At 42.3% G+C, this 17,496-nt stretch overlaps 1 protein-coding gene across 1 annotated transcript; it reads right to left on the reverse strand.

Moving 5' to 3' along the window:
* Window positions 1-1,009: 1,009 nt before the first annotated feature.
* parp142.2 (poly(ADP-ribose) polymerase family member 14-related sequence 2.2) lies at window positions 1,010-17,289 on the reverse strand. The gene is made up of 14 exons (XM_047386295.1): window positions 17,093-17,289; window positions 16,881-17,005; window positions 13,428-14,954; window positions 13,095-13,331; window positions 12,129-12,353; window positions 12,003-12,057; window positions 11,759-11,905; window positions 11,252-11,314; window positions 10,989-11,165; window positions 10,711-10,890; window positions 9,992-10,594; window positions 9,437-9,573; window positions 1,829-2,009; window positions 1,010-1,651 (listed from the first exon to the last, which is right to left on the reverse strand). The coding sequence occupies exons 1-14, from the start codon at window positions 17,262-17,264 to the stop codon at window positions 1,365-1,367; spliced, it is 4,116 nt and encodes a 1,371-aa protein (XP_047242251.1). The 5' UTR covers window positions 17,265-17,289; the 3' UTR covers window positions 1,010-1,364.
* Window positions 17,290-17,496: the final 207 nt, after the last annotated feature.

Genomic DNA, 17,496 nt, shown 5'->3' on the forward strand with positions numbered 1-17,496 from the left:
AAAGCTTTCTAAAAGTTCTGAGGATCTCTCTCCCACCAGAACTTGCAGCTCTGCCAGGAACGAGTCAATAAGGGTGGCTCAGCCACTTAGTAGCAGATTTTGGGGCAATGTGGCAGCTATGTCATATAATAACATAATTGGGTTAAAGGAAATTGGAAGTTACCAAAGGTTCTTCTATCTTAACTAAAACAAACTGCCTGCTAAGCATTAAATTAAGGTGTTTTAAACACAGTTAGATCTCAAAAAATGGAATATTGTGAAAAAGTTCTATATTTTTGACACTCATTTCAGAAAGTATTTATTTATTATTATTTATGTATTTATTGTAATTTTGATTATTATGATTAACAGATAATTACAATCTATAAAATAAAAAATAAAAAGTCACCAATGTATGTTCTGTTTTGAGAAATCTTTTTCTTTTGAGAAAAAAAATGCTTTATCTTGGCAAAATCTGGAAATCCAACTGAAATTAGTCTCTGGAGATAAAAGATCAAAATTCAAAGCCTGATTCATGCCACGACCTATTTTGACTGAAATTAAGTTCACCTGTGCACCTATTAGATACCTTTTGAAATAAACAACTTTTAAAAACATCTGACTGTACACCCTTAACTGCATTAGAAATATTTACAGTACCTTGAACTTTTAAACCACCCATTACTTCTTTATGTTTTGCTTCTGCTGAGTAAAACTTTTTGTTCTCTTTTGAGTTGTACAGATTGACATTGGTCGCTTTTTCACTTGTTTTCTCTCCCATTGAAACATTGAAGGCAAATTTGCAATATCTGAAAGTCATGTCTTTAAGAAACAGGTAAATGCATCATCCTTTACTTAATCATCTATTATATGGCAGGATTTCAGCTTTCTGAGGAAGCTCATTGCTGGTGCTTACATACTGTTTTAAATATGTCAAATGGTGTTGTATTTGGTATTTTATACAGATTAGGTCAGAAAAGTTTAAACATGATTGTATCTGTGTGATGGGCCAATGATAAGTCCAAAAAAATCATATTTACAATTTTATTATTTGCTGAATGCCTGTATGGGTGCAAAACTGGCTCACCCCAAGTTTAAGAGTCTTTTGTGCCAGAATAATTTGTAGAACAGCCCAAGAATTCCAAAGAAAACATTAAAAGGACTTTCAGAAAGTCTGACAATATATTAATCAAGACAGATTTCAAAGGCTATAAAAAAGTCTGGCTGCTTAGAGCAAAAGTGTCAATAGTCAAGGTGATTTGAAACATTAGCACAATCCGGTGAATAACAATGTGTATTCCCTCTGTTTTTAACCTTCACAATGTCCCTCAGAAACCATTATTTAATTCCCACTTTCACAGGAACATGATACGTTTTCAGCGTCATCACTTGAAGGTGATGAGATAGTCTGGGTAAGCTTGGTCATCATGGAACACAACAAACATGTTGGGTCTGTCCATTCTATCCACCACGCTGTCGTAACGTATGTGGGACTCCTGGTCATTGCGGGCCGGAGGTACCTTCATGCCGCTATGGCCCGGAGTGTAGATGCCCGTCACGACTCTAACCACAAACATTAGCTGAGAACCATCAGCAGCAGGCCTGGAGTAAGTGGGATGGGTGGAGTAGCTGGCATGTACAGCAAAGTAGGTTCCCTCACCGTATGATGTTGCTGTGAGTCAGAAGAAAAAAAATTAAAAACTCTTAACTACAGTATAACACAGAGAGATCTGACTTCACTGCTGAACAGGTTTTCCTTTTCTTGGCTGTTTTAATGCAGACATCACCAGTATAATTTAAAAAAGCTTAAGATATAATGCATGGTTTGGACTACATATGAGAGTTTTACCATTTTGCCCACAAAAGCGCCTGTTGAAGCCTGTTTTCATGATTGAGTCACAGTTGTCCTCCGTTGTCCCATGGTACAGAATCTTCTCATTTGCACCTCCCTTGTGTCTGTTCCTCTCAGATATTTGTTTCTTCTGCACCTCATAAGCACGTCGCAAATAAATGTTCTGCAAACGCGCAATCTAGCAAGAGACACAGAAAAAAAAATTAAAACCCTTAAAACCAATTTTTGAAATAAGCACATTTTAGAGAAGTTCATAAGTCATTTTTCTCAAGTCCCAGTTAAGTCTCCACTCTCAAATAATAATAAACATCTAGTCTGTCTATATTAATCAATTATTGTATATCATGAATTCAAATCCTGCACTTTTTGTCCTGAGGCATAATTTTGTCATGAACATATTACTTTTTAATATTTTAATCTTTCGACATTTAAATTAGGATGCAGAAAACTGTTGTGGACTGCTTTAAATCAAGTGCAGGGAGAACAGCTGACTGTGCGTGATGCACAAAGCTCAATTTTTATGAATGTGAAAAAGTCCCAAACGCTGAGTCCACACTGCTAACACAACGCCCGACTATGTTCTGCTCTTTTCACAGAAAAATATGAGCATGCAGCATATGACCTGCTAGAGTTGCATTCTGCTGCTTACACACTGGCTTGCTTCCACTCCTAATTACAAGGGCTAGAACTGTTGTTGGGACTCCAGTTTGAGTCAGGTCTGAAGTCTTTTCCTAAGAGCAGCCCAAGTCTGAAACTTTAAGAGACCATCTGGTACATTAGTGAAGTGGAAGAAAATAGTATGATGCCAAGAAACAACTTCTCACATATCCTTATTACCACCTCTAAAATAAACACAACTGAAGCATGTTTTTAATATATTTATATTACTGAGATTTTAGAAACGTTTAATAATCTTAATCTTATGACTTAACACATAGCCACATTTATATTAGCATCTTTTTGAAATGGGAAATATGAAAGAACATCTCATCCAAGTGGAGCAGATGTGTTTTGATCTAAATTAAATCCAATTCAACTTAAGTCGGTTTTATTTATATAGCGCCAATTCACAACACAAATCGTCTCAGGGCACTTCACAAAGTCAATTCAATCCAATCATACAGATTTTAAGTCAGGTACATACATTCCAATTAATCCTAACCATTGAACAGTGCAGTCAGATTCAGTTATTTATTCCAATTTGTTAAAACGTTTTTCTATCTAAGGAAACCCAGCAGATTGCATCGAGTCAGTGACTTGCAGCATTCCCTCCTCCTGGATGAGCATGTAGAGACAGTGGACAGTCACTGGCCTTGACTTTGCAGCAATCCCTCATACTGAGCATGCATGTAGCGACAGTGGAGAGAAAAAAACTTGCTGTGTAAATGCTCACACATTTTAAAAGCAACTATTTTCTCAAGAATTTTAGATAAGAATGGAAGATTGGATATAGGTCAGTCAGTCAGTTTCTACCGCTTATTCCATAGTGGGTCGCGGGGGAGCTGGTGCCTATCTCCAGCAGTCTATGGGCGAGAGGCGGGGTACACCCTGGACAGGTCACCAGTCCATCGCAGGGCAACACACATACAACCATGCACACACTCATTCATACACCTAAGGGAAATTTAGAGTTACCAATTAACCTAACAGGCATGTCTTTGGACTGTGGGAGGAAGCCGGAGTACCCGGTGAGAACCCACGCATGCACGGGGAGAACATGCAAACTCCATGCAGAAAGACCCCAGGCCGGGAATCGAACCCAGGACCTTCTTGCTGCAAGGCAACAGTGCTACCAACTGCGCCACCGTGCAGCACCATAGGTTTGTAATTTATTAAGTCATCTTGATCAAGCGAAGGTTTCTTAAGCAAAGGTTTAATTACAGCTACCTTAAAAGCTTGTGGTACATATCCATTTACTGAGGATAGATTAATTATATCTAAAATGGGTTCTGGTAATCAAAGGGAACACTTCCTTAAATAATTTGGTTGGGATTGGGTCTAACATACAAGTTGAATGTTTAGATGAAATTAATATTTCTGATAACTCAGGAAGCTCCACAGGATCAAAACAGTCCAAACACAGATCAGGTTCTACAGTTACTTCCAATGTTGTCTCACTTGCTGAGGATGAAGTAATTATCTTTGGGAGTATGCCAATGATTTTGTTTTTAATAGAATCAATTTTATTTAAAATGAATCCCATAATGTCATGACTGCTGAGAGCTAAGGGAATGGATGGCTCAACAGACATATGACTGAGTAAGTTTAGCAACTGTACTAAAGAGAAACCTAGGATTATTCTTGTTCTCTTCTATTAATGATGAAAAATAAACTGTTCTAGCTTGGTAAAGTGTCTTTTTATACAACAGTAGACTATTTTTTCACATTAAGTACGAATCCTCTAGGTGTGTAAAGCACATTTTCTTTCAAATTTTCTAACATTGTGCTTTAAAGTATGCAGCTCTGAATTAAACCATGGAGCTAGCCTCCTATTAGTGATTACCTTCTTTTTCAAGGGGGCTGCATTGTCTAATGCACCACGCAATGATGAAGTAACACTATGAACAAGAGAATCAATTTGTGAAGGGGAAGAAACAAAATGATTGCCCTCCAATGTGCTTTTCTGTGATAATGAGGAAATTAAAAGTGGAACAGATTCTTTAAAGGTTGTTACAGCATTGTCTGATAATGATCTACTATAATGAAATTTTCTTTCAGGTGTGGAGTACTCGGTTAAATTAAACTCAAAGGTTATTAAAAAATGGTCAGACAGGACAGGGTTATGAGAAAATATTGTTGTCTTTACACTCAATGCCATATGTCAGCACAAGGTCCAGAGAATGAAGACAAAGGTGGGTAGGTTTTTTAATGTTTTGAGCAAAGCCAATTGAGTCTAAGATAGCATTAAACACTATATTTAGGCTATCACTTTCAGTGTCAACATGAATATTAAAATCCCCCACTATAATAACTTTATCTGTATTTAACACTAAATCAGATAAAAGGTCTGAAAACTGATCTAAAAATTGAGAGTAAGGACCTGGTGGACGGTACAAAACAACAAACAGAAGTGGTTTTAGTGCTTTGTAATTTGGATGAGGAAAACTAAGGATTAAATAGTCAAAAGAGTTGTAGCTATTAATTGGTCTGGGACTAATCAATAAATCGGACTGAGAGACAGTTGCTACTCCTCCTCCTCGCCCGGTATTTCGAGGTATCTGAAAATTTAAATAATTAGAAGGAGTTGATTTCTTCTAAATAATTAGAAGGAGTTGATTTCTTGGGACCGGTGCAAAGAGGATTGGGTGGCGGACGAAGGTGGAGACCTCAGCGGCCCGATACCCGGATGCTTAGGCTGGCTCTATGGACGTGGAATGTCACCTCGCTGGGGGGGAAGGAGCCTGAGCTTGTGCAGGAGGTCGAGAGATATCGACTAGAAATAGTCGGGCTCGCCTCCACGCACAGCGTGGGCTCTGGAACCCATCTCCTTGAGAGGGGTTGGACTCTGTTCTACTCTGGAGTGGCCCACGGGGAGAGGCGGCGGGCTGGTGTGGGTTTGCTTGTTGCCACCCAGCTCAGCCGTCTCGTGTTGGGGTTTACCCCAGTGGATGAGAGGGTCATATCCCTGCGCATTCGGGTTGGGGAGAGGTCTCTGACTATCATTTCAGCCTACGGGCCAAGTGGCAGTGCAGAGTACCCGGCCTTCTTGGCGTCCCTGTCGGGGGTGCTGGATAGTGCCCCTCCCGGGGACACCATTATTCTGCTGGGGGACTTCAACGCCCACGTGTGGAACGACAGTGACACCTGGAGAGGCGTGATCGGGAGGAATGGCCTCCCCGATCTGAATCCGAGTGGTGTTTTGTTATTGGACCAGATCCCGGGGGATGTTGGAGACATAGAGTCCGAGTGGACCATGTTCTCCGCATCTATTGTTGATGTTGCTGCCCGTATCTGTGGCCGTAAGGTCTGCGATGCCTGTCGCGGCGGCAATCCCAGAACCCAGTGGTGGACACCGGCAGTAAGGGATGCTGTTAAGCTGAAGAAGGAGTCCTATCGGCTGTGGTTGGCTTGTGGGACTCCTGAGGCGGCTGACGGGTACCGTGAGGCCAAGCGTGCTGTGGCCCGGGCTGTGGCAGAGGCAAAAACACGGACCTGGGAGGAGTTCGGTGAGGCCATGGAGAAGGACTACCGGTTGGCCTCGAAGCAATTCTGGCAAACCGTCCGTCGCCTCAGGAGGGGGAAGCAGTGCTTCGCCAACACTGTTTATAGTGGGGGCGGGAGACTGCTGACCTCGACTGAGGACATTATCGGGCGGTGGAAGGAGTACTTCGAGGATCTCCTCAATCCTGCCATCACGCATTCCGTGGTGGAAACAGAGGCTGGGGACTCGGGGTTGAACTCTTTCATCACCCAGGCTTAAGTCACCGAGGTGGTTAAAAAGCTCCGCGGTGGCAAGGCTTCGGGGGTGGATGAGATCCGCCCTGAGTACCTCAAGTCTCTGGATGTTGTAGGGCTGTCATGGTTGACACGTCTCTTCAACATTGCGTGGCGGTCGGGGACAGTGCCTCTGGACTGGCAGACTGGGGTGGTGGTCCCCCTTCATAAGAAGGGGGGATCACACTCCTCAGCCTCCCTGGTAAGGCCTATGCCAGAGTATTGGAGAGGAGAGTCCGACCGATAGTCGAACCTCGGCTTCCGGAGGAGCAGTGTGGTTTTCGTTCCGGCCTTGGAACACTGGACCAGCTCTATACCCTCTACAGGGTGCTCGAGGGTTCATGGGAGTTTGCCCAACCCAATGTGTTTTGTGGACCTGGAGAAGGCATTCGACTGTGTCCCTCATGATGCCCTGTGGGGGGTGCTCCAGGAGTATGGAATCGGGGGCCCTTTACTAGGGGCCATCCGGTCCCTGTACGAGCGGAGCAGGAGTTTGGTCCGCATTGCCGGCACTAAGTCGGACCTGTTCCCAGTGCATGTTGGACTCCGGCAGGGCTGCCCTTTGTCACCGGTCCTGTTCATAACTTTTATGGACAGGATTTCTAGACGCAGCCAAGGGCCGGAGGGGGTCGGGTTTGGGGACCAGTGGATTTCGTCTCTTCTTTTTGCAGATGACGTGGTCCTGCTGGCCCCCTCTAGCCAAGACCTACAGCATGCGCTGTGGCGGTTCGCAGACGAGTGTGAAGCGGCTGGGATGAGGATCAGCTCCTCCAAGTCCGAGGCCATGGTACTCGACCGGAAAAGGGTGGCTTGTCCTCTTCAGGTTGGAGGGGAGTTCCTGCCTCAAGTGGAGGAGTTTAAGTATCTCGGGGTCTTGTTCACGAGTGAGGGAAGAATGGAGCGGGAGATCAACAGACGGATCGGTGCGGCTGCCATAGTAATGGGGGCGCTGTGCCGGTCCGTTGTGGTGAAGAGAGAGCTGAGCCGAAAAGCAAAGCTCTCAATTTACTGGTCGGTCTACGTTCCTACCCTCACCTATGGCCATAAACTTTGGGTCATGACCGAAAGAAAGAGATCCCGGATACAAGCGGCTGAAATGAGTTTCCTCCGTAGGGTGGCCGGGCACTCCCTTAGAGATAGGGTGAGGTGCTCGGCCATCCGGGAGGGGCTCGGAGTAGAGCCACTGCTCCTCCACATCGAGAGGAGCCAGTTGAGGTGGCTCGGGCATCTATACCGGATGCCTCCTGGACGGCTTCCTCGGGAGGTGTTCCAGGCACGTCCCACCGGGAGGAGGCCCAGGGGACGGCCCAGGACACGCTGGAGGGACTATGTCTCTCGGCTGGCCTGGGAACGCCTTGGGCTCCCCCTGGAGGAGCTGGAGGAGGTGTCTGGAGAGAGGGACGTCTGGGCGTCTCTGTTGAGTCTGCTGCCCCCGCGACCCGGTCCCGGATAAGCGGAAGACGACGAGTACGAGTACGAGTACGAGTTGATTTCTTTATAGGAACAGAATCCTTTTGCTGCAGCCAGATTTCTGTGAGGCAAAATAAATCAATCTTATAGTCACAAATCAAGTAATTAACTAGCAAAGTCTTTGAAGAGAGAGATCTTTTGTTCAATAAGCCACATTTAATTGTTTTATTTTTCTTATCAGTCTGTGTTGAGTTTATGTTTATGAGATTTTCATGATTTCCTCCTTTGAGATTACTTTTTAAAACTTTTCATTTTTTGTCGTGGGACGAGTCTTAAAAGAGTAATGGGTGGGTAGCAGTACAGAGGTGTTAGGAATAACCTTTATTATTATGACTCATAGCTGTTTTTCCCATTTATACCATAGTGATATAAAATATAAGTTCTAATGTTTTCCTTTTGATAGAATAGGATAAGAATGCTCATCGACAAACATTACAAGGACAAATGGCCCAAGGTTTGTCATAAATGACCTGAGGCTGGGGCACGGGGTTTGATAGTGGAGCAGCCAGTATTTCTGGTTTGATTAGAAAGCCACAGCACACTTAGATTAAGTATGGACAACCGCTACTACACAACCTAACAGATAAACACCACAATGGTGACAGATAGTCTACTGATAATCACTGAGGGAGGGCACATCCATTGCATTAGAGTGCCAGATATAAAACTACATGTGACCTTCTTTCGGGGCTCTTCGTCATCCTCTAACAGACGGCGACGGTCCGAGACGAGAGCCTCAGCGCTGATCTCTGTAATCATTCCTCTGCCTTAATTTAGATTAAAGGAGCTAAAAGTTAGAACCTGTATGAGAGTCGTTCATTTAAGAGTCTTTAGATAAAGTGTGTGATCGCTTCTGGGGACCAAGGACCGGAGGAACTCCAAGGTGCCTGACCGCCAGCAGGGTGGGATAGCTCGGACAGAAGTTACAGAGAGTGTTAAACTACCACCCTGCTTCCTGGTCTGAACCTTGGGTTGTCAGAGTTTTGGAGAACTAATAAACTGGCCAGATTATTTTAAAGAAGAGCTGCTCCATCCAAAGTGGGGTGGATGCTGTCTCTCCTGATCAGAGGGAACACTTCCTTATGATAATAGAAGAGCTAACTAGACTGCTTTACAGCATTCACTTTATTATTGCTGTTGCTAAAGTACTAGTTATCTGAACAAACTAACACAGAGACAAGGTTCGATGAGTCAAAGTTATTATAGCAACCTTTGAAATTTATATAAACAGGTCATAAGGTCCTGGACATACAAAGATTTATCAAAATCTCTGCCATTTGTTAGGTCTGTATACATTTGTATATTTTCAAAGTTTTCCTTTTAACACCAAAACTGCAGAACGCAAAATACAATACTAATCTTTCCTAAAATGTTACAAATTACATTTTTAATCATAGAAGTATATTTTTTAAACAAATTTAAGGAGAGGCAATCGTGTTCAGGGTGTACCCCATATCTCTGCAATGAGCCAGAATAGAATTAAAAAGGTACAGAATATGTCTGAGTAAATGAAACATTTTTATTGGGACCTGAATGGAATGTGGTCAATTATTATAAGGAAACCAGGACGACAATTTATAAATGGCAGTTATCATAATTACCATACCCATTCTTGTAAAACTCCAAATTACTTTTGAGGTAAGCAGCAGGCAAATCAGAGATTTTAAAAATGGAAATTCATTCTTATTGGAAGCCACCGACCTTCATCACAGTTTTCTTAGCAGTTCGTTTGAATCTCTCCTTAACTGTTTGGTACTCTCGAGAAGAAGACTGCAGCTCTACCACCTTCATGGCTTCCCCAGTAGCCATGCTGTCCCAGTACAAAGGGACAATGAAGTCTGGAAAATATATTAGACCAGAAAATTATGATGTTTTTGGGCCTTCATTAATGAACACATAATAATATAGTAAAAATATCATATAGGATTGTTTGTCACTGTTTTAAATGGTAGATTAGAACTAAGATTCACCCAGAGCATTTACGTTAAACAAGAGGAAGAATTATCAAAATTAAAAGTATTCTCTGTTAGTATCAATATATGGCAATCTGATATTTAAGGGGTACTTGTAGTAGTCACTATTTAGCTAAGAAGTAGAAACAAAAATGTCATTTTCTACAAAAAAAAAAAGAAGAGGTGATACTAACAAATGAGCTAGCTGACAGTTGCAGACACAATGCTAAGGCTTGCCCAAATTGCTGAGTGCAAGTAGTTTCTGACATACTTTATAAATGCTTTTAAAATCTGCCTTTCTCACCTTCCAGATTCTCAAGTCGTTTGATATGAGTTTTCTGTCCTGGAGATGTGACTTTTAACTTCAGTAGATCCACTTGCCAAGTGACTCCTTGTGCGTCCACAATTCCTCCTGCAACATCCCTCTTTTCCAGGTTGTAATTGGCTGTTTTGGGGAGTCTATCCCAGTTCCCATTTTTTCCCAGGATGCACCATGTCACACGTATGTACAAATCATCCTCTTCCCTCCCCCTCACCTCTCTCCTGAGGTTGCCATGCAGATATGAATTAAACTTCAATATTGCCCTGTTGACTCCGTCTTTCATACCGTTCACCATCAAGTTTCCGAATGAGTCCTTTTTCATGTACAGACCCTCCAGCTCCACCATCTGTTGCAGATCTAGCATGTCGTCTTCCGTGAGACTCTGTAGATCCTCTTTTGGGAAGGTTTGATCAGAGCACTGAAGCTTGTACTGATTCTTCAGTTTTTCCTTGGCATCATTAACATAATTTCTGTTAAGACCCAAAAACAGAAAGGTAGACTGCTGACTTGCAGCAGTGGTATTAGGAATGTTTTGGTGTGCACTCAGACGTACAGGTGTCTGTTGTTGTACTTGAAATAGGGATGCTGGAAGATAAGTCAAGGTTATTGGTAAAAAGTCCCAACAAAATGTGTAAGACATCATATGTATTTCTTAAGAAACAAACTAGAAAAATCATATTTGTAAAAGAATCTTCGGTCACCTCTTCTTCGGAAAGTCGGGAACATCTGCGATGCTTCTTCTTTAAAAGCCAAAAAGACTTTGATCTTAATTAGCACAAGGCGGATGGTGGTGAGGGTGGAAAGAGAAGCAGATGATGTGGCACTTTGGATCCCTTGTAGGATTGCACCAGCCACGACAGCAGGGTCCAACCCACCAGCTCCTGCAGAAACAGTTTGTTAACACAGATTTTAACCACACAAAACATCCTTTATTATGTTGCGTTCTCTAACAAACACCTGCAGCACAAAATATACTTACCGGCACAGATGGCAGGAATTGCTACAGACCTATACCCAAGGTTTTCACATTTGGCAATGATGCTACACACAAGTCCTTCAACGATACTTGCATCTTTCTGTCCACATACATGTAAAATTGCTTTACAGGGGAACCTTCCAGGCTGTGTCGCAAAAACAGCTCCTTGGCTCACATTCGCTAAACACACAAAACAAAGAAAATACCATAAAAACAGGCTCTGAACCGTGTGTTGCTCTAAGACATGGCCGATTCTTTTGTCTCACCTGTTTTCAGCTGAGCTTCCACCTCTGTTCCAGCTACGGTTAAAATATCTTTGCAAACCCCTTCTGTAATAAATAATGATATACACATGAAGGTTTTGTCTCTGCAATCAGTAGGAAGATGAAAAATTAGCTAAAGCTAATTTCAGCAAAGGGTGACAATGAATCTTCAAATCTGTTCTTCATAAAGAGGACATGTGATGCATTTGCAGATTTACATTTTTAATCATGAAGAGCATGCAGTACACCTTAAAATGACACCTGTTGTTTCCTAATCAAAATGCCTATGGATATGTCATCTCCGAGCTGTGCAGCCAGGTCATGTAACCTGCTATATCAACATTTTCAATCTGTTGTTCCTGCCATGATTTTAAGTGTATGTGTATTTTCATTCTCCTTTCTGCTCTCTAATCTGTTTATTGTGTGGCAACAAATAACTTTACAGTTACAGTGTGCTTCCTTCCTTGGACTTCGACCTTCACATGCTCACTCTCTGCATTTCTCACCTACCATTGTAAAAATTGACAAAGTCAGTGGTGTTCACCACAGCATCTGTGGTCTCGTTGGTGATGTCGCCGAACACCACCTGCAGTTTAGCCCCGCCTCTTATAGTAATGTTGATGTCATCGAGGTCACTGGTGAGGGACCCGAAGAGTGCTAAAACAAAGAAACAGATGCAGTTTGATGACCAAGAATTCCATTTAAATGTTTATATGCAACGAAATTTATGAACGATCATTAAGGTCTGGTCTACCTCGGTCTCCCTGGTTAATGCTTAAGCTGAGATGTTTGTACACTTCATGGTAGCTCTGTAAATAAAAATCAAGAATTAAATGTTACGTAGCATTTGCTTAAACTTTATTGCTTGCCTTGAAGGTACCTCTTCAGAGTCAGGATAGCCAGGTTTAATGATGATGTGGATGGTGGTGAGATATCCACATTGCGCAGACAAGGCAAACTGGCGAATGTTTTCTGTCAGAGCTTGAACAGCATCACTCATGGGGTATTTTAGAAGTAATCCTGGCCCAATAACAGGTATGGCTACTGAACTGAAGCCCTTCTCCGCACAGAGGTCCAGACACCTCTTCAAGCCTTTAGTAAGAGCCTGAAAGACAGAAATAAAAGGTTTCCCTGTGTTTTAAAAAGAACCCATCCATCCTGATGGATGAATATATGGACTTTTGTGGCCTGGGGATGTCCCTCTGATCTCAGTTTAAAAAACGTCTAAAGAAAGACTTATGGGAGGGATTTTGATTAGATTCCCAAGCCGCCTCAGTTGCCATCTTACAATGTGGAGCAGTAGTGACTCTAGTCCAAGCTCACCCTGGGTGATAGAGCTACTCAGCCTGTCTTTGAGGCCGAGGCTAGGCTTCTCATGAAAAAAGCTAACTTCAGCCGCTTGAACCTAGGATCTAATTTTTTTGGTCATGAGCCACATCTCAAGATTATAGGTGAGGGTCGGAACATAGTAAGACTGGTAAATTAAGAGCTTTGCTTTTCGGCTTCGCTCCTACTTCACCATCAGAGACTGGAGCAACACCCATAATCCTGCAGATGAGGCCCCAATCAGTCTATTCAGCTCCTGCTACATACTACCATCAGTTATGAATAGGACCCAAAGATACTCAAACTCTTCCACCTAAGGCAGAGACTGAGTGAGAACTGAGCGCACCTTTTACACATTGAGGATGGTATATAATAAATGTATGTCATTTAGTATTCACATGCATAAGTACAACCTTTCTATAGTATTGATGAATGCTATGACACAAAAGAACTCTAAAGCTAAATGCTAACTTCAAATTTCTCCATCAATAGATCCTGATGTTTTTAGTTTTTATTTCACCTGTTCACTGTTCCCTCCAACTCCATCCCAAGGCAGGCACTCTATGCAGAATATCTTGGAGCAACCCAGAGACGCACTGGCGTCAACCACCAGAACATCACCAGCATCGAAGGCAGAAGTTGCTGCCAATGAGTCAAACTTTGATTTGATGGTGTCTCCGCATTTCCTTAACAAAGATTTGCCAATATTTGTTGAAGACAGATTCTTGTTATGTGTGGGGACGACCAACACATTCACCTGTGGAAGCATTTAGAAATAGCATTAATAGAAAACTGACATATTTGACAGTTGCTCCCAAATATTAGAAGGAGAATGAAGTGAAAATGGTCTAACCTGTTCTTCTTCTAAACTGGAAATCTTGATTTCTAGATGAATTTTATTGACTGTGCTCTGTCCAACAGCGTTAAACCGATTCCTGGTAATTAACGGTCTTTGTGTGGTGCTGCTGATGCTCCTGCTTTGCTGTGGACTTGCTACAACTGGTGAGTTAACATCTTGTTGTTCCCAAATAATCACCCGACATGAACTTTCCACCAGCTCCTTGCTCTCTTTGCCATCTCCTTGGAAGTATCGCAGAGCCCCAGGACCATCCAAAGTCAATGTGTCTAAAGTCATCCTGGCCAGAGCAGACATAAAGGCCTGTTTGGTCTCCTGAACCCGAACATGGGAACCAGACAACACCACACAAGGATTTGGAAAATGGGAGGTTCTCAGTGTCACATCGGTCTGCTTCATGTTAAATATTCTTAAGACTTTGTCAAAGCTATCAACTAGTTCAGGACGCTGCAGGTTGAGGACCTCTTGAGTTGAAACCTGATTTGACTGGTAGTCCTGAAGAAGCTCTTTAAGCTTGTTCACATGTTCAGTATAACCCACCAGCTGTACTTTGATTGATGGCGAACCACTGGACCCTGGTACAAAGCTAACCTCCACTCTCAGCTCGCCCTGGTTTGCCTGGTTCTTGGCTTTGATGAGGATTTCCTTGAGTCTGTCTAGATCTGGAGGCACAGCTGCAGCACCTTGAAGATTCTCACTGGACACACTCAGATCTCTCACCACTGCTGTCTCGGCTTCCTCCAGAGCCTCTGAAGACAAACTGGAAAGAATCAGTTCCAATCCCACCTCCAAGGAAACCGGACTTCTGAGACTTTGCTGAAACCGAGTTTCGTACTTGGAGATGACACTGCTGGTGGCCATGAAGGTTATTAAATCTGTAGAAAGATTAACCTTCTTTTCTTTGATCTTCTTAATCAGTTCGTTAAGTTTTGCTGCACCAGACTGCACCTTCTCTTCGGGCCCTTCTAAGATGACCGTGTTACCACCACTGAGTATTTTAACCTCTGGATGATGTGCACTCATCTCTCGGTTGAACTCCTCTGCAATTAGTTTGAACTGCTTCTGAACAACTTGCTGCTCCTTGCGTATCAGTATGCTTTTTTCCAGAACTGCAATCTTCTCCTTTACCATTTCCACCTCCCCCACCAACACAGCGTAACCAGTTGCTGGATACACTTTTACATCATCAGTCTCAAAGAAGGGATCCTGCTGAACCCTTTTTACTTGTTTGGGCTCAAGCACATGATGGCAACTGTAGGCCTCAATGACACCAACAAATATCCGATCCACTTGTAATTCCCAGTTTTCTGCTGCACCATAAAAAGCTCCTCCAGGCCCCTTCTCTAAGTTCCCCCTCACTACTGCCTCTTCTTCCTCAAAATCTAGCTCTATTGTGCAGTCGATTGCAGACAACTGCTTTTGCAGGACTTTGTAAGCTTTAGGGTTGTCTCTCAGGTAGAACAGGTAAAAGATGTCAGTTTTGAAAATTTTCTCAAGACATTTTGTGCTCCGTTGAGTAGTCGTCTGAAAAACCAAAACAGCAAAATTATTAAATCATTATATAAACAAAGATCCAGGCAAGATCCATTGCAAAAATAGTGCCTTGGAAAACATTTCCACATTTTGTCCAAAAATATTATGTATTTTAATGGGATTTTATGTGATAGATCAACACATAGTTACCCCGCTCTGCCCTGCGGGAGGAAGATCCACAGTAGGAAGATGGTGGGAAGATGGTGAGTCAGTCCACACTTCCAAGATATACAAGATCTCAGAAAGCTTGTTCACATGTTCAGTATAACCCACCAGCTGTACTTTGATGGATGGTGAACCACTGCACCATGGTACAAAGCTAACCTCCACTCTCAGCTCGCCCTGGTTTGCCTTGTTCTTGGCCTTGATGAGGATTTCGTTGAGTCTGTCTAGATATGGAATACTTTGTACTTTTATTGATTATGTATTTTACTGGGATTTTATGTGATAGACCAACACAAAGTTACACGTAATTATGAAGTAGAAGAAAAGTAATCCCCCACGTTCTTTGAAAAGTATGATGGGCCTTTGCATTTAATCTCCTTTACTCTGACACCTCTAAATCAAATTCAGCCACCAGTCGCTTTAAGAGGCCACCCAATTATTAAATAGAGTGTTGGAATAATTTAATATAGATTGATCTTATATTTTCTCCTATCCTTAACTTGACTATTTGATTTTTATAACCTTTCATGATGTTTGTGTGAGTAAAGGATGTGATGAGTTTGTCTGCAGGCAAAGGTCATAAATGAAGCCGAGAAGGAAGAGGTCCGCAGTTGAGGAGGTCATAAAAGATGAAGGCTGATTGTGCTGAATGGACAACACGCTGATCCTAAGATTGGAGGAGACTGTGGAAGTGTGTTGTTAAAAGATAATGGTGTTTATGACTTGTTTACGATGCAGCTGTTTTTTCCCATCCTTAGAAAGTAACGTTCTTTGTAACTAGGGACCCCCGAAAGATAATAAAAAGAGTGGAACGGACAGATGTTTTTCAGAGCGGTGGAGAGATTGTAACTGAAAACATCTCTATCCGTTCTCCTCGCAGCGAGTAAATAACTAATTATTTGTCTTTCTCTTCTTTTTGTGATGTTATAAGTATTTTAGGTTGTTTAAACCTGACATAGAGTCCACCTGTCTGTAATTGTATTTTTGTGGTGGAAAACAATGCAGATCACCCTGGACACACCATCCCCGCAGTGAGATATGGTGGTGGGAGCATCATGCTGTGGGTAAAATTTCCTTCAGCAGGGAAAAGGGAGCTTGTCAGTGTTGATGGGGGCAAAACTGGAGAAAACCTATTAGAGGTGCAAAAGACAAGACTTAGGTGAAGGTTCACCTTCCAGAAGGATGAAAACTCTAAACAAACATACAGCCAGAGCTGCAATGGAATGATTTAGACCAGGCAGAGCTACTATCCTGCAACATTTAGATACATCCATGCTCCAACACACCTAAATCAAATGGCTGCATTCTCTCCTCAGCCATCTAAAAGTCACAGAATATTGGTTCTGGATGTGAGTTAGGCAACTCCAACTCAAATCAACATATATTTATTTTAGAACGGCCCACTTAAACTCCAGACCTAAATTTATCTGAGAATCTGTGGCAACACTTTAAAATTGCTCTCTGCACATGCTGTACACCCAACCTGACAGAGCGTCACCCATTTTGCAAAGAAAACCAGTCAAAAATTTAGATGTGCAAATAATAAACACTATTATTACTGAATATGATACTTTCCCATTGAGTGTTTCAAATCCACCAAAGTTAGAAATGTAAGGAAAACTGGTCTGGCCGGTTGAAAATGAAACTAAAAGAATCCAGAGACATATGAGTTAACACTGATATGTTTACCTGACAACAGTATGGGCCATATGGGTTTTTGGGTATTGGCTTTAGCAGTAAACCAGAGCTTACTTGTGATTGGCTTGTCGATGGCTGATCCTGGGTCTGTGGTGAACTGCTTCGACTCACGATCAGACGCACATCTCCGCCAGGAAGATTAATAGAATGAGTTTTCCTCTGTAAAACTCTTTCCTGATCTATATGGTAAAAAACACACACAAAAAAAAAACTTGCATTTTGAAGCTGCAAAACTTTTCTTATTTAAACAAAATGTTAGTGCATACCTTGTTGCTCCCTGAAGCAGACTTTATAGATGTTATCTCCAACCTTTTCAATCGCTCCACAATCGCCTCCTCCAGCGTCTCTTCTTTTCTGAAAGTGTCTCCTGACCTTCTCCATTTCCCTGTCTGTTAGATGTCTGGCTTCAAAATACAGAGGATGTGTAAATTCAGCCATTATTAACTTCTAAACTGAGAGAAGACTTTGCTTGTCCCTGTTCTTAGTAAACAGCTTTTACTGAAGCACTAGTTTCACTTTCTCTTACTTTTAACCTCCTCTTGATGACTTAGAGATAGCTTGACACACCCAGTCACCATACGGTAAATGCACAGCTTGAAAGAGCATTTCCTTGTTTGCTTTGTTAAACACTTACAACCCAAAGGTAAATTAATAACAATTGTCATTATTT

The sequence above is a fragment of the Girardinichthys multiradiatus genome, chromosome 14, assembly GCF_021462225.1.
Source record: "Girardinichthys multiradiatus isolate DD_20200921_A chromosome 14, DD_fGirMul_XY1, whole genome shotgun sequence".
Lineage (NCBI taxonomy): Eukaryota > Metazoa > Chordata > Actinopteri > Cyprinodontiformes > Goodeidae > Girardinichthys > Girardinichthys multiradiatus.